Raw genomic sequence first — 27,559 nt, 5'->3', positions numbered from 1 at the left:
TAGCAGTGAGAACATGGGTTGCAGAGCTATATATTCAGATCTGAAGTCTGACTCTACCACTTGCTGGCAGTATGACTGTGAAGTTGCTTAAACCCTCTGGACCTCAGCTTTCTTGAATGTGACAGGAATAATACTAGTACATAACTCACAGAGTTGTTAGGATGATTAAATAATACATGTAAAGCACTTAAAACATCACTCATTACATGTTCACTGTTGTTACTGTTAGGAACTAAAATGGGGAGAAGGAGAACTAGTCAAGACAGGAAGGCAAGCATGGTCACATTAAGAGAAAGATGCTGAGAGCAAGTTCAGAAATGGGGAAGATAGTAGTACTTTCCATGTCTACTTCCTACATCGATTATTCTCTGGATGTGACTACAATACTCTTGTATATAACCCTTCACTCTCTGCATGTGTGTGGGTAATATTTCAAAGTGATTTCATACATATCTCATTTGATTATCAGCAATCTAGGGAGGTAAAATCTCTTACCCAATCTAGCAAATACTGCTGACTCGCCTAGAATGTGGGTGAGGCAAGCCCAGGACAGTCCCTTAGAGCACATGAGCACAATGCCAGAGAGCATGGCAGATCACGGAAGGCTGTCTCCTATCTGGATGCCCAGAAGTGTTGCTGGGCTCTTTATATGCCACTGGAGATGTAATGTGGGGTTGTTTTCTTTCCCACGATGACCTTACTGTACATTTCTTAAAAGCATTACGTTTGATCATCCTCATAGCTTCACATCTACCATCTGTACCTCATGTTTGTTGGTACTAATAGTAAGCATATTTTTCATGCTTCACCCAGACTTGCACTTCCCTTGTGGCTCAGCTGGTTAAGAATCTGCCTGCAATGCAGGAGACCTGGGTTCAATCCCTGGGTTGGGAAGATCCCCTGGAGAAGGGAAAGGCTACCCACTCCAGTATTCTGGCCTGAAGAATTCCATGGACTGTATAGTCCATGGGGTTGCAAAGAGTCAGACATCACTGAGTGACTTTCACTTCACTTCACCTCACCTCACCAGCTCTAATTTTGTATCAGAAAGTAGCCATTTAAAGCACTTTCTTTGCTTAACCCTGGCAGGTAATTGTATTGCTGCATTTTATGTTGTTTGTTTTTGCTATGATACCAAAGCAATATCCTATGAAACAGTGCCACAAAAATATTTCACATAGAGTTAGGGAACCCATAGAAAAGGTCTATATGGTAATGATAGAACATAATCTCTGGCTGAGTAACAGGAAATGTGTCAAAGAAGTTATTGGCTTATTATTATAAATTAAGACAATAGTTAACATTGACCACCTTCTGTGTGCCTCGCAATATGCCAGGTGTTTTATGTGAATATAATCCATATGATATTGCAGTATGCCCAGCATATAGCAAACAGTAGGAGTTTAATAGATATTTGTTGAGTAAATAAATTTGTGGGGTAGGAATTACTTTTATCCATTTTACAAATGATGAAAATCAGTTTAGAATTTTAAGCTTTGCCCAAGATCACATAACTATTAAGTAACTAGTGAACCTAGTTGGTCAACCGAAATTTGATTGTAGCATAACATAGTGTAGTGGTTCAGCGTGGGAACTCGAGCCAGCCAGACCACCTAGTTTCGAATCCTAGCTCTGCCACTTGCAAACTGTGTGACCTTGGGGAAGTTACTTGGCCTTTCTGTGCCTCAGTTCCTTCATCCGTAAATTAGAAATAATAATTCCAACTTCCCAATGTCATTGAGACAATTAAATAAGATCATACATGTAAAGCACTTAGAACTGCGCCTGGCACTCTCTAAATATAACTATTACTGTTTAGTAGAGTCTTACATTACATACCAGTAGAGCTTTCTACTTTTCAAAGAAAAATTTTTATAAATTATCTCATAATATTCTTATAAGGTATGCAATAATCATTACAATTAATATAATAGTATTTTATGGAGTATAACCTATAAAAATATTGAGTCACTATGTTGTACACCCAAAACTATTATAAGTCAACTATATGTCAATTTAAAAAATAATAGTATCTCACTTAATCTTCACAATAGTCCATTTTATAGATTACAAGAATCAGGCTCAGAAAGATTAAATGCATTGCTGAAGATCACAAAGCAACTAGTTAGGCCCTGTTGGGAAAAGGTAGAATGAAATATTAAAGATAACACACAGTGTCAACTCTTAGAATAACTTTTAAGAAGGGAGTAGAGGGAAGACAGATAGGAAAACAACTAGCCCATTCAAGGCATAATGAAGGCATGTGCTAAACGGGGTTCAGGTTACATGTTGAGAAAAGCCAAAAGAAGAATTGATGAATTCTGTTTGGAGGTATGGCACCAAAGCAGGTCACTGTTTTCATGGCAATGAAACATACAGCGTCTGCTTGAAGTCAAAAAAGTTTGAAGGTCTGGGAGTAGCAGATAAACATGGAAAGGAGTTTCCCAAAGAAAACTTTGAAAAATGCCTAAGCATTCATAATCACTCCCACACATTTGGGGACGTGGGAAGGAAACAGTGACCTTCATTTTAACAGACAAATGAAGTATTCAGTACCAAGGATAATGTGAACAGTGTAGAAAATGAGTGGACATGGCCTGACCCATGTAGAAATTATGTGAAAATAAGTAACTATATAGACAACAGACTGTTTCATACACCTGGGTGTGAATCTTGGGAAAACCTAGAAGCCACAGTTGAGAACACTTCCAACTCAAATCTTAGGGCCTTTTTGGTTCCAGACTCCCTCTAGTGGTCAACATTGGTGCTTTAATTGGTACTCGTCAGTTGATAGAATCAGCAAATTTGGGATCATATTAAAAGCAAATAAGCAGGGAATTCCTTGGTGGTCCAATGGCTAAGACTCCACACTCCCAATGCAGGAGACCCGGGTTCCATCCCTGGTCAGGAAACTAGATCCCACATGCCACAACTAAGAGCTTGCATGCTGCAGCTAAATGTCCTGCATGCCACAATGAAGATTGGAGATCTTCACTGAGTGCCACAACTAAGACCAGTGCAGCCAAATAAATAAATAAAAGCAAATAAGCAAAAGAACCACACAAATCTTCTTTTTAAAATTTTTTTATTTTTTATTAATTAATTTATTATCTCTTTTATTTTTGGCTGTGCCAGGTCTTCATGTTTTGCGTGGGCCTTTCTCTAGTCGTGGCAAGTGGGTGCTACTCTTCGTTGCGGTGTGCCGGATGCTCATTGCGATGGCTTCTCTTGTTGTAGAGCACAGGCTCTAGGTGTGCAGGCTCAGTAGTTGTGGAGCACAAGCTTAGTTGCTCCGAGGCAACATGCCTTGATCAGGCATGTGGAATCTTCCTGGACCAGGAATCCGTTTCTCCTGCATTGGCAGGTTGATTCTTTTTTTTTTTTTCCATTTATTTTTATTAGTTGGAGGCTAATTACTTTACATCATTACAGTAGTTTTTGTCATACATTGAAATGAATTAGCCATGGATTTACATGTATTCCCCATCCCGGTCCCCCCTCCACCTCCCTCTCCACCCGATCCCTCTGGGTCTTCCCAGTGCACCAGGCCCGAGCACTTGTCTCATGCATCCAACCTGGGCTGGTGATCTGTTTCACCCTAGATAATATACATGTTTTGATGCTGTTCTCTTCAAACATCCCACCCTCGCCTTCTCCCAGAGTCCACAAGTCTGTTCTATACATCTGAGTCTCTTTTTCTGTTTTGCATATAGGGTTATCATTACCATCTTTCTAAATTCCATATATATGTGTTAGTATACTGTAATGGTCTTTATCTTTCTGGCTTACTTCACTCTGTATAATGGGCTCCAGTTTCATCCATCTCATTAGAACTGATTCAAATGAATTCTTTTTAATGGCTGAGTAATATTCCATGGTGTATATGTACCACAGCTTCCTCATCCATTCGTCTGCTGATGGGCATCTAGGTTGCTTCCATGTCCTGGCTATTATAAACAGTGCTGCGATGAACATTGGGGTGCACGTGTCTCTTTCAGATCTGGTTTCCTCGGTGTGTATGCCCAGAAGTGGGATTGCTGGGTCATATGGCAGTTCTATTTCCAGTTTTTTAAGAAATCTCCACACTGTTTTCCATAGTGGCTGTACTAATTTGCATTCCCACCAACAGTGTAAGAGGGTTCCCTTTTCTCCACACCCTCTCCAGCATTTATTGCTTGTAGACTTTTGGATAGCAGCCATCCTGACTGGCATGTAATGGTACCTCATTGTGGTTTTGATTTGCATTTCTCTGATAATGAGTGATGTTGAGCATCTTTTCATGTGTTTTTTTGCCATCTGTATGTCTTGCTTGGAGAAATGTCTGTTTAGTTCTTTGGCCCATTTTTTGATTGGGTCATTTATTTTTCTGGAATTGAGCTTCAGGAGTTGCTTGTATATTTTTGAGATTAATCCTTTGTCTGTTGCTTCGTTTGCTATTATTTTCTCCCAATCTGAGGGCTGTCTTTTCACCTTGCTTATAGTTTCCTTTGTTGTGCAAAAGCTTTTAAGTTTCATTAGGTCCCATTTGTTTATTTTTGCTTTTGTTTCTAAAATTCTGGGATGTGGGTCATAGAGGATCCTGCTGTGATTTATGTCGGAGAGTGTTTTGCCTATGTTCTCCTCTAGGAGTTTTATAGTTTCTGGTCTTACATTTAGATCTTTAATCCATTTTGAGTTTATTTTCACACAACGCTTCTTAAAATGGTTTCTCACAAAAAGAAACTATTTTGTTGAATGGTATAATTTCAACTATTGAGGTAGTGGGAATAATAGTGTTGCAAATGGTCTGATCTAAAAAGGAACACAGTGGATATCACAGGCTGACTGGAAAAGCCAGTTACAGTTCTGCTGATGTGTGGGTAAGAGCTGAAGGTCGAGGAACAGGGTTCCTGTATGCTTTTGTTTGCAAACTAAGGTGAGAACTCAACTTTTAGGGATAGAGAAAAGTGAATATTTTCTGTGTATATGGATCCTACAGGGTCAGAGAATTCTAGCTTGGCCTTGTATAAAGTCAACCTTTAGACTAACCCAAAGAAATATGTAGTTTCTTTCCTATCATATTCCTAATGTTGCAGCCTCTACATCTGTATTAAACCAAATTCAGAAAATTCTAAGAGTGATATAACTGTTTCCCTTCATTGGCTTTGGTTACACCCTTTGGCTATGTCTTTAAAAAGTCTCCTACTTCTTCTACACGACCACATGAGGAGGAAGACTTCTGTGTTTCCCTTCCTGCCAGTTCTGTATTATAGATACACATAAATCTGCCAACTTTTTAATATGACAGCCCTTTACATATTTAAGAGTGTTATCATGTCCTCATTAAGTCTTCTTTCCCTTTTTTGGATTTCCAAAGCTTTTTGGAACCAGAATAAACAAACCTCTGTGAGGTACAGCTATCATGATTGAATAAATTAATGGGCATTTGTTCAAACCTTCAGAGGTAAAAAAATATGTATTGGAATATAGTCGACTTACAATGTTGTGTTAGGTTCAGGTGCACGGCAAAGTGAATGAGATACATATATACATATATCCATTTGTTTTTTTAGATTTTTTCCCCCATATAGGTTATTACAGAATGTTGAGCAGAGTTCCCTGTGCTATTCAGCAGGTTCTTGTTAGTTATCTATTTTGTATATAGTAGTGTAGTAGTGTGTATATTATGTCAATCCCAATCTCCTAGGTTATCTTCTCCCGTCCCTTTCACCTTTGGTAACCATAAATTTGCTACGTCTGCAGTCTATTTCTGTTTTGTAAATAAGTTCATTTTTATCCTTTTTTAAGATTCCATTTGTAAGTGATATCATATGATATTTGCCTAAGTTTATCCGTGTTGCTGCAAAAAACAATGGCTTTTTATTTCAGAAAATACAAAGCTGTTCTTCAGGATAGAAAGCCCAGAGATGAATCCATGCACCAATGGACACCTAATTTATGACAAAGGCGGCAAGAATATACAATGGAGAAAAGACAGCCTCTTCAATAAGTGGTGCTGGGAAAACTGGACAGCTACATGTTAAAAAATGAAATTAGAACATTCCCTAACACCATATACAAATGGTGTTAAACAGAATGGATTAAAAACCTACATGTAAGACCAGACACTATAAAATTCTTAGATAAAAACACAGGCAGAACACTCTGACATAAATTACAGCAAAATCTTTTTTGATTGACCTCCTAGAGTAATGAGAATGAAAGCAAAAATAAATAGGACATAATTAAACTTAAAAGCTTTTGCACAGGAAAGGAAACCATAAATCTGACAAAGAAACAGCTCTCAGAATGGGATAAAATAATAGCAAATTAAGCAACTGACAAAGGATTAATTTCCAAAACATACAAGCAGGTCATATAGCTCAATGTAAAAAATCCAATCAAAAAATGGGCAAAAGACCTGAATAGATACTTCTCAAAGCAGACACAGAGATGGTCAACAAATACACGAAATGATGCTCAACGTTACTAATTATTAGAGAAATACAAGTCAAAACTACAATGAGGTATCACCTCACACTGATCAGAATGGCTATCAACAAAAAATTTACAAACAATAAATTCTGGAGAGGGTGTGGAGAAAAGGGAACCCTCATACTCTGTTGGTGGGAATGTAAATTGATATAGACACTATGGAGAATAGCATGGAGGTTCCTTATAAAACTAAAATTAGGTATAACACAGCAATTCCATTACTGGGTGTATACCCAGAGAAAACCATAATTCAGAAAGACACATGCACCCCAATGTTCAATGCAGCACTATTTACAATAGTTGGGACATGGAAGCAACCTAAATGTTCATCAACAGAGAAGTGGATAAAGAAGGTGTGGTACATATATACAATGGGATATTACCTGGTCATAAAAAGGATTGAAATTGGGCCATTTGTAGAAACGTGTATGGATTTAGAGACTGTCATACAGAGTGAAGAAAGTCATAGAAAAGTGAATATCCTTATTAACTCACATATGTGGAATCTAGAAACATGGTATCAATTCAGTTCAGTCGCTCAGTTGTGTCCAACTCTTTGCGACCCTATGGACTGCAGCACGCCAGGCCTCCCTGTCCATCACCAACTCCCGGAGTTTACTCAAACTCATGTCCATTGAGTCAGTGATGCCATCCAACCATCTCATCCTCTGTCATTCCCTTCTCCTCCCATCTTCAATCTTTCCCACCATCAGCGTATTTTAAATGAATCAGCTCTTCCCATCAGGTGGCCAAAGTATTGGAGTTTCAGCTTCAGCATCAGTCCTTCCAATGAATATTCAGGACTGATTTCCTTTAGGACTGACTGGTTTGATCTCCTTGCAGTCCAACACCATACTTCAAAAGTCTTCTCCAATACCATAGTTCAAAAGCATCAATTATTCGGCGCTCAGCTTTCTTATAGTCCAATTCTCACATCCATACACGACTACTAGAAAAATGATAGCCTTGACTAGGTGGACATTTGTTGGCAATGTCTCTGCTTTTTAATATGCTGTCTCAGTTGGTCATAACTTTTCTCCCAAGGGTCTTCTACAACACCATAGTTAAAAAGCATCAATCCTTTAGCACTCAGCTTTCTTTATAGTCCAACTCTCATATCCATACAGGACTACTAGAAAAACCATAGCCTTGACTAGATGAACTTTTGCTAGCAAAGTAATGTCTCTGCTTTTTAATATGCTGTCTAGGTTGGTCATAACTTTCCCCCCAGGGAGCAAGTGTCTTTTAATTTCATGGCTGCAGTCACCATCTGCAGTAATTTTGGAGCCCCCCAAAAAAGGCAGCCACTGTTTCCACTGTTTCTCTGCCATGAAGTGACAGGACTGGATGCCATGATCTTAGTTTTCTGAATGTTGAGCTTTAAGCCAACTTTTTCACTCTCCTCTTTCATTTTCATCAATAGGCTTTTTAGTTCCTCTTCCCTTTCTGCCATAAGGGTGGTGCCATCTGCATATCTGAGGTTATTGATATTTCTCCTGGCAATCTTGACTCCAGTGTGTGCTTCTTCCAGCCCAGCATTTCTCACAATGTACTCTGCATATAAGTTAAATAAGCAGGGTGACAATATACAGCCTTGACGTACTCCTTTTCCTATTTGGAACCAGTCTGTTGTTCCATGTCCAGTTCTAACTGTTGCTTCCTGACCTGCATACAGGTTTCTCAAAAGTCAAGTCAGGTGGTCTGGCATTCCCATCTCTTTCAGAATTTTCCACAGTTTATTGTGATCCATACAGTCAAAGGCTTTGGCATAGTCAATAAGGCAGAAATAGATGTTTTTCTGGAACTCCCTTGCTTTTTAAATGATCCAGCAGATGTTGGCCAATTTGATCTCTGGTTCCTCTGCCTTTTCTAAATCCAGCTTGAACATCTGGAAGTTCACGGTTCACGTATTGCTAAAGCCTGGCTTGGAGAATTTTGAGCATTACTTTACTAGTGTGTGAGATGATTGCAATTGTGTGGTAGTTCGAGCATTCTTTGGCATTGCCTTTCTTTGGGATTGGAATGAATACTGACCTTTTCCAGTTCTGTGACCGCTGCTGAGTTTTCCGAATTTGCTGACATATTGAGTGCAGCACTTTCACAGCATCATCTATTAGGATTTGAAATAGCTCAACTGGAATTCCATCACCTCCACTAGCTTTGTTTGTAGTGATGCTTCCTGAGGCCCACTTGACTTCACATTCCAGGATGTCTGACTCTAGGTGAGTGATCACACCATCGTGATTATCTCGGTTATGAGGATCTTTTTTGTATAGTTCTTCTGTGTTTTCTTGCTACCTATTCTTAATATCTTCTGCTTCTGTTAAGTCCATACCATTTCTGTCCTTTGAGCCCATCTTTGCATGAAATGTTCCCTTGGTATCTCTAATTTTCTTGTAGAGATCTCTAGTCTTTCCCATTCTATTGTTTTCCTCTATTTCTTTGCACTGATCACTGAGGAATTCTTTCTTATTTCTCCTTGGTCTTCTTTGGAACTCTGCATTCAAATGGGTATATCTTTCCTTTTCTCCTTTGCTTTTTGCTTCTCTTCTTTTCACAGCTGTTTGTAAGGCCTCCTTAGACAAAGCAAGAGTAAAGACAGAGACATAGAGAACAGCTGTGTGGATACCCAAGAGGGAAGGGTTGGGTGGCAGGAATTGGGAGATTGGGATTGACATATATACACTATTGATGTTATGTATAAAATAGATAACTAAGGAGACCCTACTGTATAGGGAACTCTACTAAATGCTATGTGGTGACCTAGGTGGGAAGGAAATCCAAAACAGAGGATATGATTCACTTTGCTGTACAGTAGAAACAACATTATAAAGCAGCTATACTCCAATAAAAATTTTTAAAAGTTACAAAGCTGTTCTTGAGAAGTCTGAATTTACAGTCTTTGTTCTTCAAAGATAGTAGAAAGCAATAGGATTAAGAGAAAGAAGAAAACAGGGTTTAATTGATGATTTCCCCATCTCAGGATCTCTCATTATAGTTTCCTGGTTCTTTTTAGGTTGTTCCAGCCTAGAAGCTGGAAGCAGACAGCAGAGGTCAGTAAATGACTATGGACTCCAGAAGTCACCCATAGTGTCTGCAAAGCTATAAAGAGGGCGACGAGATTTTACCAAACCCAACACCGCGGCAAAGTAGCCTGACGGTCCCATCATTGTCTAACTTCCTATTGGTCCTTTCCACCTATCAGGGATCCGCATCTGCGGCTTCCCTGGCGCATGCGCATCACCTGCTTCCGGCCGCGGTGTGCCGGTCTTTCCGGCCCGGTGGAAGTCCTACGTTATTTTCCTGGGTTTTGCGTCTTTCGCGAGAAATGGCTCCGGACTCGGGTTCCTTTCCGGAAGGACCTCCCTTAAAGCTGCTACCCGTAGATGCTAGGGATCGAGGCACCCAGCGCTGTCGTTTGGGCCCTACCGCCCTCCGCGCCTTAGGCGCCCATCTGGGCTCGGCGGTGAAGATCTCTCTACCTGACGGTGGCTCCTGCCTCTGCACCGCCTGGCCGCGGCGGGATGGAGCAGACGGCTTTGTGCAGCTGGACCCGCAGTGCATGAGCCCGGGGGCGGCAGTGGGGGCGCCGGGGTCTCGGGGGATTATTAACCTGAACCGATTCCGCTTAGTGCCCTGTCCGCCCCTTCGGCGCCTCGCGGTGTGGCCGGAGTTGAGGGAGCAAGCGGGCGCGTCCGGTGCCCCGAGTACAGCCGCGGTGCTGGAGGCGGTGCAGGAGCTGCTGAGGAACCGTCCAGTCTCTCAGGGCCACGTGGTGGCCGCTCCACCAGGCGCTCCGGGTCCAGTGGCCGCCCTGCACATCGTTAGCGGGGTGCCCCAGCCCGAATCCGGCCGGGCTGGTTACCCCTCGCACCCACATCAGTCTAAGCGAGGTTCCTCGGTCGGAAGAGGAGCCGCAGCCCGAGGTGCCCCTGGGGGGGCTTTCGGAGGCGGCCGACTCGCTGCGGGAGCTCCTTCGCCTGCCGCTCCGCTACCCGCGCGCCTTGGCCTCTCTAGGGCTAGAAGTGCCACGCGGGGTGCTCTTGGCCGGCCCCCCGGGAGTGGGCAAGACCCAGCTAGTGCGGGCAGTGGCCCGGGAGACCGGCGCGGAGCTGCTGGCGGTGAGCGCTCCCGCGCTACAGGGCTCCCGGCCCGGGGAGACGGAGGAAAATGTGCGGCGGATCTTCCAGCGCGCCCGGGAGCTGGCCAGCCGCCGTCCCACCCTCCTCTTCCTGGACGAGGTGGACGCCCTGTGTCCCCGGCGGGGCGGCCCACACCAAGCCCCCGAGAGCCGCGTGGTGGCCCAGGTGTTGACGCTGCTGGACGGCATCGGTGAGGACCGCGAGGTGGTGGTTGTGGGATCCACGAACCGGCCGGATGCTCTAGACCCAGCGCTGCGCAGACCTGGGAGGTTCGACCGAGAGGTAAATGCTCAGCCAGTTAGCGCGTTACCCCTGAACCTGGCCTCTTGTGCCCCTGGTTGGCTGCCCCGAGGCGTTTCCCACTTAGCTTTGGAAGTCAGGCAAACTGGAGTGGGGCTTTTTCTTTTTATTTTTTTAGAGAACCCGTTCTCTGGTCTACAAATGATCTGCGAGCCAGGACCCTTTCCCTCGCAGAGTCAAATTGCTCTGAGAAGCCAGGGGGCCGTTTGGGATTGTTGTGCAGGCCCTGAGGATGAATACTGTTATCAGTAATGTTAGTTTTTAAGGACTACTACAAGCTATTAAATGGCAACCCACTCCAGTATTCTTGCCTGGAGAATCCCATGGACCAAGGAGCCTGGTGTGTTATAGTCCATGGGGTCACGAAGAGTCAGACATGACTAACACACGAGCTATTAAACTCTTAGATTTGGAATGAGAATCTAAAGTAGAAGGATAGCCTCAAGAAATGTGTTGAAATAAGAAAGAAGGCAGGAAAGAACTAAATCAAAGCAGACGTTAACTCTTCTATCTAGATTTATTCATTCCTTGTCTGAATGCCAGCATCCTGTACCACAGTTGCTTAGTTGGCAGGAAGATTGAATATTCAAAATATTCAGATATTCAAGTATTATTTTATAAACTTCAGCCCTAAATTGATTCTTGGTTTCTGTTAGATAGTTTGAATAGTGGTTGTGATGTTTGAACTTTGTGGTAGGATTGTAAAGAGACAGCTGATAATTGCAGACTTTAGCATAATCTGTTTAGAACTTGAGTGGATTTCTTCCTCACACCATCTAATACTTGTCTGCTGAATAAGATCCATAAGGGCAGGGATGTAGACTTTCTCATTTACTGGCTCCTAGAATGTGGTAGGTTCTCAAAAATAACAAAATAAAAACTTCCTGACGTTGTTGTTGTTGTTCAGTCACTAAGTCATGTCTGACTCTTTGCGACCGCATGGACTGCAGCACACCAGGCTTTCCTGTCCTTCACTATCTTCTGGAGTTTGTGCAAGCTCATGTCCATTGAGTCAGTGATGCTAAGTAATCATCTCATCCTCTCTTAACTCCCTTTTCCTTTTGCCTCCAGTCTTCCCCAGCAGCAGGTTCTTTTCTAGTGAGTCGGCTGTTTGTATCAGGTGGCCAAATTATTGGAGCTTCAGCGTCAGCATCAGTCCTTCCAATGAATATTCAGGGTTGATTTCATTTAGAATTGACTGGTTTGATCTTGCAGTCCAGAGGACTGACTCTCAAGGGTCTTCTTCGGCACCACAGTTCAAAAGCATCAATTCTTAGGCACTCAGCCTTCTTTATATGGTCCAACTCTCACATCTGTACATGACTACTGGAAAAACCATAGCTTTGACTGTATGGACCTTTGTTGACAAAGTGATATCTCTGCTTTCTCATTTGCTGTTTAGATTTTTGTCATAGCTTTCTTTCCAAGGAGCAAGCATCCTTTAATTTTGTGGCCGCAGTCACTGTCCGCAGTGATTTTGGAGCCCAAGAAAATAAAATCTGTCACCGTTTCCACTTTTTCCCCTTCTATTTGCCATGAAGTAATGGGGCGAGATGCCATAATCTTAGTTTTTTGAATGTTGAGTTTCAAGCCAGCTTTTTCACTCTTGAAAATAAGGATTTTCTCATATTCAGAATCAAGTTATATACTTAAGAGTACCTAGTAATAGTTCCAGATTTGTTCGCTAAATTATTATACATGTTTGTGAAGATAAAAAAATATTTTTAAGCTGTAAATGTTTTCTTTTCTTGCTTCGCACATAGGTTGTCATTGGAACTCCCACTCTTAAACAAAGAAAGGCAGTTCTACAAGTGATTACTTCAAAGATGCCTGTCTCCGGTCAAGTTGATTTGAACCTCCTTGCAGAAATGACAGTTGGCTATGTTGGTGCAGACCTGACTGCACTCTGTAGGGAGGCTGCCATGCATGCTTTGCTTCATAGTGAGAAAGTAAGAAGTATTGGTTTATGACCTACATTAACCCTCTTATTAATGTAACAAGTTAATTTGGGTACTTAAAAAAGTGGTAAGTACCTTTTCTTGAAACTTTTGATACCTTAGACATCTGTTTCTTTTTTTTTTTTCATTTATTTTTATTAGTTGGAGGCTAATTACTTTACAACATTGCAGTGGTTTTTGTCATACATTGACATGAATCAGCCATGGATTTACATGTGTTCCCCATCCCGATGCCCCCTCCCACCTCCCTCTCTACCCGATCCCTCTGGGTCTTCCCAGTGCACCAGGCCCGAGCACTTGTCTCATGCATCCAGCCTGGACTGGTGATCTGTTTCACCATAGATAATATACATGTTTTGATGCTGTTCTCTCAAAACATCCCACCCTCGCCTTCTCCCACAGAGTCCAAAAGTCTGTTCTGTACATCTGTAGACATCTGTTTCTTATATGTATTTTTACATCTGAATTCCATATATAAATAGTGTATGACTGAAAGTGGGAACAGAGAGCTGACTTCTCTAGGTCAGCCGAGGGACTGTTCCCGTTCTCCCATAGTGCTAAAGCCCAGAGCAATAAGGAAAAAGACACTGTACCCCCAGAAGAATCAAACATGTGTCTTTAAAATTTTCATTTTATTTTGAATCTACTTCAGACTTAGAGAAAAGTTGCAAAAATAGTACAAAGAAGTTTTGCATTTTCTTCACCCAGATTCTTCAAATGTAACATTTTACCACCTTTGCTTTATCATACTCTCTTCATGTGCATGGTTGTTTCTATATATATACTCATACTCTCAAGTGCAGCCAAGATGCCCACATAACTTTGAAAATTTGAGTGTTTATTTCCTAATATCAGACTAACCAATAGTACAATAATCAAGATGAAGAAATTAATACCAACTTTTACTTAATCTATATAGACCTTATTCAAATCACAGCATTTGTCCCATTAATTTTCTTTGTAGCAAAAATTTTAAAAGGAAAAAAGAAAAAAAATATTTTTTGATCCAGGATTACACATTGCATTTGTTAGTTGTCATGGTTTTCTTAATTTTTACTGAAAAGATATTTTATTTCCAATTATTTTTTGCACTGGTCAATGCTTTCTACAAATAACATCTTTAATACAGCTTACATATCCTCATTCACATATTCAATAATCACATAAGTTCATTATGTGAACAGCAGTGAAAATGTTTAATCATTGGATATTAATTTTTAATCTAGAAACTTCTTCAGTCTTTCTTTTATGATTTTAATTATTTTTAAGAGTACAGTTCAGTTGTTCTGTAGGATATTCCTCAGTGTAGGTTTGACTGATACCTTCTCATGATTTGATTCAGGTTTTGCATTTTTGGCAGAAATATTCCAGAAATGATACTGTGTTCTTCTCATTGCATCTGTTAGGTAGAAATGATATATCTTTGTCCTGTTACTGGTTTGATATCTTGGATAAGGTGGTTATTTCTGAGATTTCTCCATTATTAAGATACTGTTTTCCCCTTTTTTATCAATACTCATCTTGTAGGGAAAAGAACCTATTCTTACTCTGAAGAAGATTAGGTGCCTGGAATTTTACTTAAATTCATCTTTGACATTTAAATCCTTAATTCATGACTGCCTTTTGAAAAAATAGTTGGGATATTAATTTAAATGTAGTAGTTTTCAACAATATAGATTGGAAAATCTGTTCACTTTGTATGTAATAAGTCATCCTGAGTCCCTAAACTCCTCCAGAAAAAATTAATTTCATTGTGCTAGGGGTTCTGTTGTAACACTTAAAATTGTCCTGTGATCGTAGATAATTTTAACCCCTAATTTTGAGAGCTTTTTTTTTTTTTATAAACCATAAAAGGATGATTTATCCTAGATTTTGAAAACATTTTTACCTAGTTAATTTCTATCCTTCCTCATCTTCTTTTCCTTTATTTTTACTCTTACACTGAAGGTAGGGAAGGAATTATGTGAACTTTAAGTCCTCATCTTTGGGGTTTAGAACCAAAAGTGCTTAAAGATTCAATGACAAGTCCCATGTGTGAAGATGTGAGAATATATGCCTCTTGCAGGGAGGACAGGAGTGCAGGAAGTGGGAACAGAGGTTTACGTTTAGAATTCCCTCTGCTTTGAAGTTCCAGGTTTGGCCTGAAGCACGCTGGCTTAGGTGGACAGACTGCTGCATTTGTCCTGGGGTGGAGCCCACTGCTGCTTCAGAAGGGCCTGCCCAGGCGTAGTTACCGCAGGTGACGGCTGAGTCCATAAACAACCAGGGAAAGTGGGAAAAAGACAGGCAAAAAGGAAGAGTGGACAGAGGCGTCTGGGCACGTACTGGCTGCATCTGTTTCTTTTTCCCTCTCCAGGAAGCTGAGGGGCTGTTGCTGCCGCTGTCTATTACAGGGCAGATGAGGACACATTAGAGTTTGTTCAGCTTTTTGTCAAGTATGTCTATTAAAGTATTGGAAATACAGTTTAACACATAAACATATACACATGGAAGGGAAATGATTTTATCTGCCTGAAAGGTTTGTGAAAATCAAGTGAATAATACACACACTAATGATCTGGAAGTGTAAATGGGATTTTCAAATGTTAGTTGGTGTTCACTTAAAGTATATTAGTATTCATTTACCCAATATCTGATACTGCTAGCTAGAAAAAAAAAAAGATTCTATTAAAAAAAATTATTTAATGACATTCTTTGTGAGAAATTAAATAAGATCAAACTTATCTGAAATCTCATCTCCCAGAGATTATAATTACTAACATATTTAGGAACACTGTTAAGAATAGCTCTGTATATACATATTCACTTATTTAATTTTACATAAATGGGATAAAATAGTTTGTTATTGAAAATGGGAATTTGGGGACAACTAAATATTCAGAATTTGATGTAAGGGTAAATACTTAAATATAATACAGATATTACAAATATAAATATGAATTTTTAATAGCCAAAAAGAAGATAATTTGCTGATTTGACAATTTTAGAATGGCAAAACAATACTATTTTTAAAAAAGATGATAAGTTCAAAAGCAAAACAAACAATACTATAAACAAAGGCGAGGACATGAGACAGACTGGGAAAAGTACTTTCAGCCCATGACAAAAGACCAGTTTCCTTGGTATAGAAAGAAGTCTTAACAAAGCAATAAGACCAATCCAAGAGAAAATGTGTAGTAAAATATGAACTGATGAACTGGTAGTTGACAATGAAAGGATTACAAATGACTAATAAACATGAAAAATCCTCAACTTTCTTTAAAGATTAGTCTTTTTTGATTCTTTCCCTTTTTTAAAAACTTATATTGAAATAATTAAAACTTCAGGGGAAAAATTTTAAAAATTAAAACTTCAAGGAGTGTTGAAGGTAGAGAACTCCTGCTAATTCCTTTATCCAAGCTTACAAGTTTTTAGCATTTTGCCATATTAGCTTTATCTTCCTCTCTTTTCTCTCATCTCTTTGTCTCTCTATATATATATACAGTTGATTTTTGAGCAACATGCGTTTGAACTGCACCAGTTCACTTATACATAGATATTTCTTGATAGTAAATCCTACAAGTAGTGCACAGTCCAGGATTGGCTGAATCCACATGGATGCAGGGAACAACAGATTCGTTGGGCTACCTCTACTTAAATGAGGATTAATCTCCATGTTGTTCAAGAGTCAACTGTATACATATACACATTGGTTTTTTTTTTTCTGAATCATTTGAAAATGGGTTGCATGAGTTTTAATCCATTATCCCTTAATATTTTAGTGTCCATTTCCTATGAACGAATGTGTATAATCTCATTATATTCAGGAAATTTAACACTGATCAAAATGTTGTCACATCTACAGTCCCTATTCTGATTTTGGTGGCTGTTTCAATTTTTGTAGCACCCTTTTCCTTCAGTGTAGAATTTAGTCCAGGGTAATGTATTATGTTTAGTTTTTGGTTTTCTTTACTTTTGAACATTTCCATAGCACTTTCTTGGTATGTGTGCGAAATTTTGACATTGACATTTTTAAAGATTTAAAGTCAGTGATTTTACAGAGCATCTATCAGTTTGGGTTTGTCTGTTTCCTCCTAGTTAGATTCAGGTTACTCATGCCCATTAGGAACACTGCATTAAATGTTAGTGTGTTCACCTGCTTCTCACTGGGGGTGCCCCTCGTGAACGACTGGTGCAATCAACTAGTCAAGCATTGGTCCAGTTTATCTGCTGTAGAGCTGTTATTTTTCCCTTTGCAACTAATAAGAAATCTGTGAGGAGCCCCTCTGAGACAATGCAAGTATCCGTTCCCCATCAGACTTTCTCTCCCCTAGATTGGCATCCACTGATGATTCTTGCCTCAAATAGCCATTACTGTAATGGTTGAAAAATTTATTTTCTAATTCCATTATTCCTTTTACCTCACTCTTGATTGAAGAAATTCAATTAACACAATAGTAAACACCATGTTTTCTGTCACAGTGGCAGAAATTTAACGTTTGGTCATGTCCAGTGTTAGGTGTGGGGAAAATAGCTTCATATCATTGGTACAGCTTGGAGCACATTTTAATAGTAGCTATGAAAATTTTAAGTGTGCATACTCTTAAGCACAGTAATTCTATTTTGAGGCAAGTATTATATAAAATACTTGAACATGTGTACAAAGACATTCAGTTGCAGCTTTGTGTTTAGCACCAAAAGACTGGAAAACCTCTGTTCAACAGAAGGGTGTCATTAAAATATTCATGTAATATTATGAAGTTGTCTGAAAGAATGAGGTATTAATGTATTTGTGGACATGAAAAGATTCTTGAGAGATGAAAAAGTACAAATTAATGTGTACAGTATGGTCCCATTTGTGTGTCTCTTTGAAAGGATATACATATGTCATAAACATACTGGAAGAATACACAGGAGACTATTGACATTCTCTGGGGATGAAGATTGGTGGGAGTTGAGGGGGAGACATTTAATTTTTTCATACCATGTGTTATAAATTTCTTTATAGTGATAACAAAATAGATGTATAAATTCAAATAAGGATCACAATAAAAAAGTAATCATGTTGTGTACCACAAAAAAGGCCCACCTGATTTTTGGTTTGATTTCGCTTTTGGGGTGGATTACTTCAGAACCAGGACAATCCGACGATTGATGAAACAGACTTCCTTGAAGCTTTTAAAAAGATCCAACCCTCATCACTTCGAAGTGTCATTGGACTGACAGACATCAAACCTGTTGGCTGGGAGCAGATTGGTGGCCTTGAAGATATAAAACTGAAGTTAAAGCAGGTGAGATAGAGAATCTATCTATATATATAATAAAAATCCTAATCTAGTTCCTTTTTGCCTGCAGGATAATAGCATAATATCTTATCCCACCTTACACTCCAATATTAAATAGAGAATCTGCTTAAGCCAGTAGAATATGATGGTCTAAGTGTAATGCATTTGTGCTGTAAACAAGTGGGACTGAAACTTCCGGCCGCCTTCACTAATGCGAACCTAACATCTGGATCTAATGATCGCCTTTCAGTCCTTGTTTAACTGGACTCTACAGACGTCAAATGCCATTTTTCATACTTTCTTTCTTCACCTTTTTGTTTAGTTTTTGCTCTAAAGAGTTTCTAATTTAGATGAAGGATCAGTAAACTCTTTCTGTGGAGGACCAGAAAGTAAATAATTTAGGTTTTATGGTCTCTGTTGCAGTCATTCAACTCTACTATCACAGCGCAAAAGCAGTCCATTGTTCCATGTCCAGTTATAACCGTTGCTTCTTGACCTGCATACAGATTTCTCAGGAGGCAGGTTAGGTGGTCTGGTATTCCCATCTCTTTCAGAATTTTCCACAGTTTGTTGTGATCCACACAATGAAAGGCTTTAGCATAGTCAATGAAGCAGAAGTAGATGTTCTTCTAGAATTCTTTGCTTTCTCCATGATCCAACAACTGTTGGCAATTTGATCTCTGATTTCTTCTGCCTCTTTGAAATCAAGTTTGTACATCTAGTTTTCAGTTCACTTCAGCCAGTTGAAGTCTAGGTTGAAGGATTTTGAGCATAACCTTGCAAGTATGTGAAATGATGCAATTGTATGATAATTTGAACATTCTTTGGCATTGCCCTTCTTTGGGATTGGAATGAAAATTGACCTTTTCTAGTCTTGTGGCCACTGCTGTCTTTCAAATTTGCTGACTTATTGAGTGCAGCATTTTAACAGCATCATCTTTTAGGGCTTGAGATAGCTCAGTTGGAATTCGTCACCGCCACTAGCTTTGTTCATAGCAGTGCTTCATAAGGCCCACTTGACTTCATACTCCAGGATGTCCAGCTCTAGATGAATGACCACACCATCCTGGTTATCTGGTTCATTAAGACTTTTTTGTACAGTTCTTCTGTGTATTCTTGCCATCTCTTCTGCTTCTGTTAGGTCCTTAACCATTTCTATCCTTTATCGTGCATATCCTTACATGAAATTTTCCCTTGATATCTCCTGTTTTCTTAAAGCACATTTAAATATGCTCTAATTTTCCTATATGCTCTCATTTAATCTTCACAAAATAGCCATACTTTGCTGTGAGACACACTGTCTTCCTTTAGCTCTGAGATGTTAGGCTTCCCTACCTTTTTGAGCACTCCTCTCCCTTACTTTAAATGCTAATTCTTCAAGCTCCGAAGAGTCCTCTTTTTGCATTTTCTAAGTGAGTCCTTCATCTCTCATCTCCTGAAGCGTGTCCCAGGCTTCAGCTGTCTCCTGAAAGCAGCTAACTCATAAATCTTTTGACCATCAAAACTACTTAACTCCCTGCCTATTAACTAACTTCCAGGGATCTCGGATTCAGCGTGGCATGTCCAGAGTTCAACTTGTCAATTCCATCTTTACATCTGGATTCCCTCTCCCAGTGAAGACAGCCAGTTACCCCATCTCCTAAGTCAGAGACCTGTCTTCTAAATGCATGTCATGTTGTATGTCACGTAACTTCCCCTCTGGACTTCCCCCCCTGCATAAAATACACTTACATTTTATGTTTCAAGTCCATCCCTTCCACGCGGTCTCTGCTGCCTGTGACATACCCAGCCTTATTATTTCTGTAGTCTGAGTCATCGCACTCATTGACCACTTCCCTCTGGTTTCGTTTCCTTCTAGTTCATTCTCCGTACTGCTTCCTCATTGTTGACTAACCAGTCAAGGCCCAGTGTGATCTGACTCCTACTTCCATTTCAGCTCCATCACTCCTTGCCTCCCACGTCCTCCACTCTGTTCTGCTTACTGCTGGGAGATGAACTGGATGGTTTGATGTGTCTCTGTATATATTTGTTCCTTGTCCACGGAATGCCCTACTCTGGCCTGGTTGTTAGTTTTTAAGCCTGTCTCCCCAACTACAATAGGAGTTTCTAGCACGGGGATCTTGTCTGTCTTTTTTTGTAGAGGCAATGTATCAGTAGTTAAGAACTCATGCTCTTGACCTACACTGTCTGGGATTAGTCTTAGTTCTGCTACCTCACTCTCAATAAGGTAATAAGACCTGGGCAGGTTACTTCACTTTTTAAGCCTGAGTTTCTGCATCTCTGAAATTATGATGATAACAAAACCATCTACCTCAGAGGTACTGAGGATTTGTTTATAATTCAGCTAACATTTAATGAGTGCCTACTTTGTGAAGGTGGTGTTCTAGGTGATGGGGATTTAGAGGTGAACTTTGCCTACATTCTGGCAAGAGCAGAATGACAAACTCAACATGGGAATACAGTAATTTCAGCTAGCAAATGAGTGAGTGCTCCAAAAATAAAAAATGGATAGTAGCATAGAGTGCCTAGGAGGAGGAAGGTCTGTTTTAACTACAGTGGTTAGGGAAGACCTCTCCAAGGAAATGACTGTTGAGTGGAGACCTGAGTGATGCAGAATAGCACATAAAGATCGTAAGGGAGTATTTAAGCAGAGAGACTAGCAAGTAAAGGCCCTGAGATGGGAATAAACTGGGGTGTTTGGGTGATGGGTTATGTTAGGCCTTGTAAGCAGTGATAAGTTAGGAATTTGGATTTGAATATTGTAATTCTGACAAGTCATTGAAAGATTTTAAGCAGGAAGTGATGTGACCTCACTTACATCATAAGCTCACTGGGTGCTATGTGGAGAATGGACCCCATATCCAGCTCATAGCAGGTAGCTGAAGATTGTTGAATGAATTTATTGAATTTTTTTTTCACAGTATACTAAAACAACTGTTTCCTTTTGTGTCCTGTCTCTTTTTGTGTTCTTTTAGAGCATTGAATGGCCTCTGAAATTCCCTCGGGAATTTGTTAGGATGGGCCTGACACAACCAAAGGGAGTTCTTCTATATGGGCCCCCTGGGTGTGCCAAAACCACGCTGGTGAGGGCCCTGGCTACGAGCTGTCGTTGCTCTTTCGTTTCAGTGAGCGGAGCTGATCTCTTCTCGCCTTTTGTTGGAGATTCAGAGAAAATCCTGTCTCAGGTTGGTTTATTTTCCCCCATGTAGTTAAGTTTACTTTTGAATTTTTGTTTCTTGCCTTAAGGATAAACCCTATTATTTTTTAAATGTAACTGGCTATTTTTCCTGTTAACGTTATACCTGTTTGTGTATAGAAAACTTAGAAAATATAGAAAAGTATAAATAGGAAATCCTCCATAATCTCTCTACTTCTGTTAACATTTGGGTGAATTTTCTTTGTCATTTTGTTTCCTTGGGTGGGAATATGTATTATATATATAATATCCACTCGTTTTATATATGTATATCCATTCATTATAGATACGTGTATATACCTATCCACTCATTGGAGAAGGAAATGGCTACCCACTCCAGTGCTCTTGCCTGGAGAATCCCAGGGACGGTGGAGCCTGGTGGGCTGCCATCTATGGGGTCACATAGAGTCGGACACGACTGAAGCGACTTAGTAGCAGCAGCCCCATCCACTCATTATGTATATGTACTATCCACTCATTTTATATGTATATATATAATATATATATATATATATATATCCATTCACATATATATACATATACATACATGTATATTTTTATTGTGATTTAGTGTTACCACTTTTAAAATTCGGTAATATTAAGTGTTTTTTGAAAATAAGATTTTTAAACCCTGTATAATACTCTGTTCTTTATTTTATTTGTTCATTCCCCAGTTCTTAAACATTTAGAATCTTTCTTTTTATATTTCAAAAATTATAAATAGTAGTGCAGAAAACATTCATTCATATGAGTAAGGCATGATGTATAGCCTTTTAATATTTCCACTTTTGAACAAAAGGTATTTCGACAAGCAAGAGCAAATACACCAGCAATTGTGTTTTTGGATGAAATTGATTCAATCTTGGGCTCTCGATCAATCAGCAGAACAGAATGTAATGTTCAAGATCGTGTTCTTTCTGTTCTTCTAAATGAATTAGATGGTGTTGGATTGAAGACTATAGAGAGAAGAGGAAGTAAATCAGATCAACATGGTAAATGCAAGCAGCTGGAAACAAATGAAGAGGTATTTACTAGCCAGGATACACCAAAAATCCAGGCCAAACAGACTGCATCTATATTATCTTTCCCTATGCTGGATTCATCTCTATAATTTGTTTGACTATTAGGATTTTTACAGAGCTGATAAAATTGTGATTTAGCTGGGAAGATGAGGCAAATTTTATAATAAAGTATTTTAGATATGTATGAATGTGAATTTTTTCCTAAGATTAGAAATATAACTACATATTGCTAGTGAAGGGAGTGTCTTAATTTCTGTATCCTGTGAAACTGGTGTTTTATGTGAAATGGAAGAAAACAGACTATTCTTTCCAATAGTCAGTAATTAAAAACTTCCAGCTTTGTTGAGGTTTCCTTGGTTCTGATGAAGTTAAACTGACCTTTGGAAATCCTGTTCCTTCCTAAACTTTTATTTGTTTTTTCTGGTTGTTTCTTGTTTCCCATTTCTTAAATTGTTCCATAGAAAGAGAATCTTATAGCTCCTTAGAGACATATGCCACTAGAATTTGAAGGGACCCATGAGGTGTTCTAATCAATTCTCATAAAGCAGGAATTCCTTCTATAGCCTCTGACAGGTGTTTACCTAGCCTCTGTTAAAATATTTGCAGATACAGGGAACTCATTGCTTTGAGAGATCACATTATGGAAAAACTGCTCTGAAAATTAAGTTCAGCAATTCTGAATGCTTAGCATGTGTAAGGCCTTGCTATAGCAGCTCTTAGATATTTTTAAAAAAATCTTCATCCTGGATTTATATACATGCAACTTATATTAGTTGTTATATTTTTGCCTCTGTAAAGAAAAAAAAAAAAAGAGGTAAAATAAATCTCCCTCTTCAAGAACATGAGAGCCAAGACTTTTCATAGGTATACTATGTTGCTAGTCAGATACTTCTGTCTTTTCAAGTCATGCATTTAAGTTGTAATCATTGGCTGGGACTCAGATGCATTCAGGTCAGCAGATAGATGTTCTCTGCTGTGGTGTAGAGCTTTTTTCATCAGTTCTCACATTGAGAGATGCCCCACTGGGTTGATCACTCCCTTCACTGTGTGCACAGAGTAGCTCTTTGATTAATAATTTGTTTCTAGGGTGCCTTGATATTGAGAAGGTGGTCTGGATAGGAAATGTAAGCATTCTAGTCTGAAGAAAACAGTATTCTCCTATTTAAAAACAAATGGACCTGCTGATTTGTAATTTAAAAAAATACATTTACTAATTAACGACTTATTGATGTTACTTTGTGTTGTATATTTTCCCTCAGCTAGAGTTTCAAGAAATTTTCAATAGCAACGTCATGGTTGTTGCAGCAACAAATAGACCTGATGTGTTAGATGATGCCTTGTTACGGCCTGGAAGACTAGATAAGATTATTTATATTCCACCTCCAGATGAAAAGGTAATCACTGTGCACGTTTACTCTGTGTGAGCATTCCTAGTAACACATCAGTGTCTGAGCTCTAAGAAGATGGCAGAGTTGAGTTCCTGACTGGATGTCGGTATACATGGTGTGTGTCCTATATTGGATTCTGTGTTTTTCCTTACCTGATGGCCCATCATATATCATCATTTTCATCTGCTTTTGCTGGGTACGCTGGCCATGTTTTCAGAGAAACATAAGCCTAAAAAATGGTAGTAATTTCAGCTTTGTGGAAGACTCAAAATACTGAGTTTAAGAGTCTCCTCAACATTATTTTGCAGCTAGAGTGGAAGAATCCTAAAGCGTTAAAGAGTTTTGGAGATTATCTGGGTGAGCATCCTTATTTTGCAATGGAGAAATCTGAGCTTACAGAGATTATATAATGTATCCACAGCCAAAGAATCAGTAAACCCTTTGTCCTTCACAACCAGAGCCACTGGCAGAGTGGTGAAAGACACAGAAATTGCATTTTTTATTTATTAGATTTTGAAGGGATGAAAAAATTTTTTTAATCTATTTTACTTTTTTTAAATTATAAAAATATTAAAATTTATCTTGATGTCACATTTACTTTCTTACCTCTTGAGAAAAACTGATTCTTATTTTTTAATTCTTAAATATATATACTTTCTCTGTAATATAGAAAATTCTGTATGTTTTAATATAACATTGTGTCAAACATTAAGCTTCTAAACATATTATGATTTATTTTGTTCCAGGGAAGGCTTTCTATTCTGAAAGTCTGTACCAAAAACATGCCAATGGGGCCTGATGTTTCCTTAGAAAAGGTAGCAGCAGAAACCTGTTTTTTCTCTGGAGCTGATCTTGGAAACCTCTGCAAAGAAGTAAGTTAATTAGTGAAGAAAATTTACACATTTCTGCATTTATTCAGATCTTCATTCACTTGGCAGTATTTACTGAAAGGGAGGCACAATGGGAGGTGAAACAAGCCGCTCTGGTCCCTTACCTTCTCTTCAGGGCTTACGGGTTGATGGGGCAGGGGGTGGTACCGAGAGGTGATACTCCATTTAAAAATGTAGTGAGTCAGGGAAGTTTAGGGTGCTAGGAAGAATACCAGTCCAGACTTGAAAATAAGAGAAGGCTTTCTGAGAGAAGGTGTGTGTACATTGCAAGTGGAAGGACGATTAGGGAGTTAGCCAGTCTGTGGGAGAGAAGGGGAGTGTTTGAGGCACAGGGAATAAAACATGCAGGTGATCAGAGGTGAGGGGATGACATTGTTGAAGAGGTGGCCAGTGGCCGGCTCCCACAGGTCCCTGTAAGGCACTCTAAGGCATTTAAACTTTATCTTGAGGGCAGAAAAAAGGTCAGCCATTGTAGGTTTTTCCTTTCCAAAAACTTGTGAAAATAAAACATCAGAAAAATGCACAGATCAGGATAAAGCCCACTGAATTAACAAAGTGAACACACTTGTGTAACTACCACTTGGGTCAAGAAAGAATGTCATCAGCATGCTAGAAGTTTTCGTGGGCCTTCCTACTCTATCACCAAAGAACCACTCTCCTGATTTCTAGCACTGGGGAGATGACTTTTGCACTTTATATTAATGGAACCATATGGTATCCTTTTCCGTCTGCTTCTTTAACTCAAGATTATGTCTGTGAAATTCTTCCGTGGTTTTGTGTGTAACAGTGAAAGTGTTAATTGTTCAGTCATGTCTGACTCTTTATGATCCCATGGACTGTAGCCCACCAGGCTCCTCTGTCCTTGGAATTCTCTAGGCAAGAATACTGGAGTGGGTTATTCTCTTCTCCAGGGGATTTTCCTGACCCAGGGAGTGAGCCCTGGTCTCCTGCATTGCAGGCAGATTTTTTATCATTTGAGCCACCAGGGAAGCCTGTGTATAACAGTGGTTTGTTCATTTTCCATTTCTTTATGATCAGTGCTGTGTCCTGTTTAAAAACTCCTACTCTGAGATCAGGAATACAGTCGCTCATCTTTTTTTTTTTTTTAATTTTATATTGGAGTACAGTTGATCTCATCTATACTCCAATATAGTTGTTCTGCACGCTGCTCCACCCCTCCTCCCCCACATTTAAGGCTAGAATGTAATGTAGAAGGAAAGATGGTCCACTGAGAAGACTTAATCACTTTAACTTTTTAGCTTAATGTTTTTATTGCCACGAATATTGAACTTCTGTGAAGTGAGACTGAGATTTTGATGTTCAGATTTTAAAGTATAACCATATATCATAAAACAACAGTGAAGCGTATTTATTATTTCCTATTGTTTGTCTTTTATAGGCCGCCTTGCTGGCTCTGCAAGAAAATGGACTGGAAGCAACCACAGTGAAACAAGAGCACTTTCTAGAATCACTTAAGACTGTAAAACCGTCCTTAAGTAATAAGGATTTGACTTTATATAAAAACTTATTTCAGAAAAAAGAATTTTCTATCTTAGAAGATATTTAAAAATTATTTTACATACCTGCTCAAGGCTTAATTGAAATGTGAATATGCACTATAATTTGTAACTTACTTTGTGTGTATTATTTCTTATAAATAAACAAACTTGTGCCTGATAGGCTAAGATTTCATACAGAAAAGTTAAAAGAATAAGACAGTCTTATGTACTTTTAACTCAGATTCACCAATTTTTTTTTTTTTTTTTTTTTGGCTGTGCCAGGTCTTAGTTGTGGCATGCAGACTGTTAGTTGTGGCATGGGGAATCTAGTTCCCTGACCAGGGACTGAACCTGGGGAGCTTGGATTCTTAACCACTGGGCCACTGGAAGTTCCTCTAGATTCACCAGTTTTTAACGTTTTGCCACATTTGTCTCCTCTCTCTCTCCCTCTTTCTCCTCCCCTCCACAGTATTTTTTATGAACTATTTAAAGTAGATTTTACACATCACACATCTTTATCCCTTTAATACTTCATTGTACATTCTTATAAATGAGGTTATTTTCTTATATGACCACAGTGCAGTTATCAGATTCAAGAAATTTAACATTGATACAACATTCTAATCTACTGACAATTTCATCCATTGTTCCAATAGTGATTGTTTTTCCATTAGAAGATCTAGTCTAGGATCACACATTCCACTTAGTTGTCGTGTCTCTTTAGCCTCTCTGCCTCTTAATCTGAAACAGTTCCTCAGCCTTTCTGAGTAACCTTGACACTTCTGAAGAGTACAGACTATTGTATAGAATAGTCAGTTCCTGCTGTGTGTGTGTCTTATGTACATCATGATGGATTCATGTCGTGCAGCAGTATACGTGCTGTCATATCCTCAGATCACAGATGGAGGCACATGACATCTGCACTTTATTGGTGATGTTAATTTTGACCACCTGTTTCTGATATTGTCCCTGTCTCCACAGTATAGCTATTAGTTTTCCTTTTGTAATTCTGAGTATTTTTTAAGGAGCTAGATTGTATGTAAGCTTTTATTTTCCTTTATTAAAAAGGTAATAATGAAGGGAAAAATAATAAAATAAAAAGGTAATAATGCTAGAAAATACAGATGAACATGGAGAAGACACTTGGGTGTTTAACTTTCTAGTCCCTTATACATATACAGATATGTACGGGACTTTTTAAAACCAAAAGGCATGGTACTATGTAGCTCTTGTTTTTTTTCTCACGTGACATTATCTGCTAAGTATCTTACTGAGACACCCACAAGGTGTCACAGAGAACAAGAGTGTGAGTGAAGGATTCAGACATGGCATGGATAGAACAGCTGGGAGCTGGGACCTCAGACAAATCATGCAGTGAATTAAGCACCAGATGAGCTTCGAAAGAAGTGTATGTACAGTCAGAGCA

General features: G+C 39.2%; 1 protein-coding gene across 1 annotated transcript; it reads left to right on the top strand.

Moving 5' to 3' along the window:
• Positions 1 to 9,714: 9,714 nt before the first annotated feature.
• On the top strand, positions 9,715 to 26,311 carry AFG2B (AFG2 AAA ATPase homolog B). Its single transcript, XM_070469355.1, is given in 9 exon segments — positions 9,715 to 10,309; positions 10,311 to 10,898; positions 12,680 to 12,865; positions 17,986 to 18,144; positions 21,114 to 21,323; positions 22,134 to 22,358; positions 23,616 to 23,750; positions 24,491 to 24,616; positions 26,034 to 26,311. Coding segments are annotated over 9 exon segments (2,304 nt in total). The 5' UTR covers positions 9,715 to 9,802; the 3' UTR covers positions 26,202 to 26,311.
• Positions 26,312 to 27,559: the final 1,248 nt, after the last annotated feature.

This window comes from Odocoileus virginianus, chromosome 6, assembly GCF_023699985.2.
Source record: "Odocoileus virginianus isolate 20LAN1187 ecotype Illinois chromosome 6, Ovbor_1.2, whole genome shotgun sequence".
Taxonomy (NCBI): Eukaryota; Metazoa; Chordata; class Mammalia; order Artiodactyla; family Cervidae; genus Odocoileus; species Odocoileus virginianus.
Note: the sequence above shows the minus strand (reverse complement) of the source record. Positions and strands in the feature narration are given on the sequence as shown.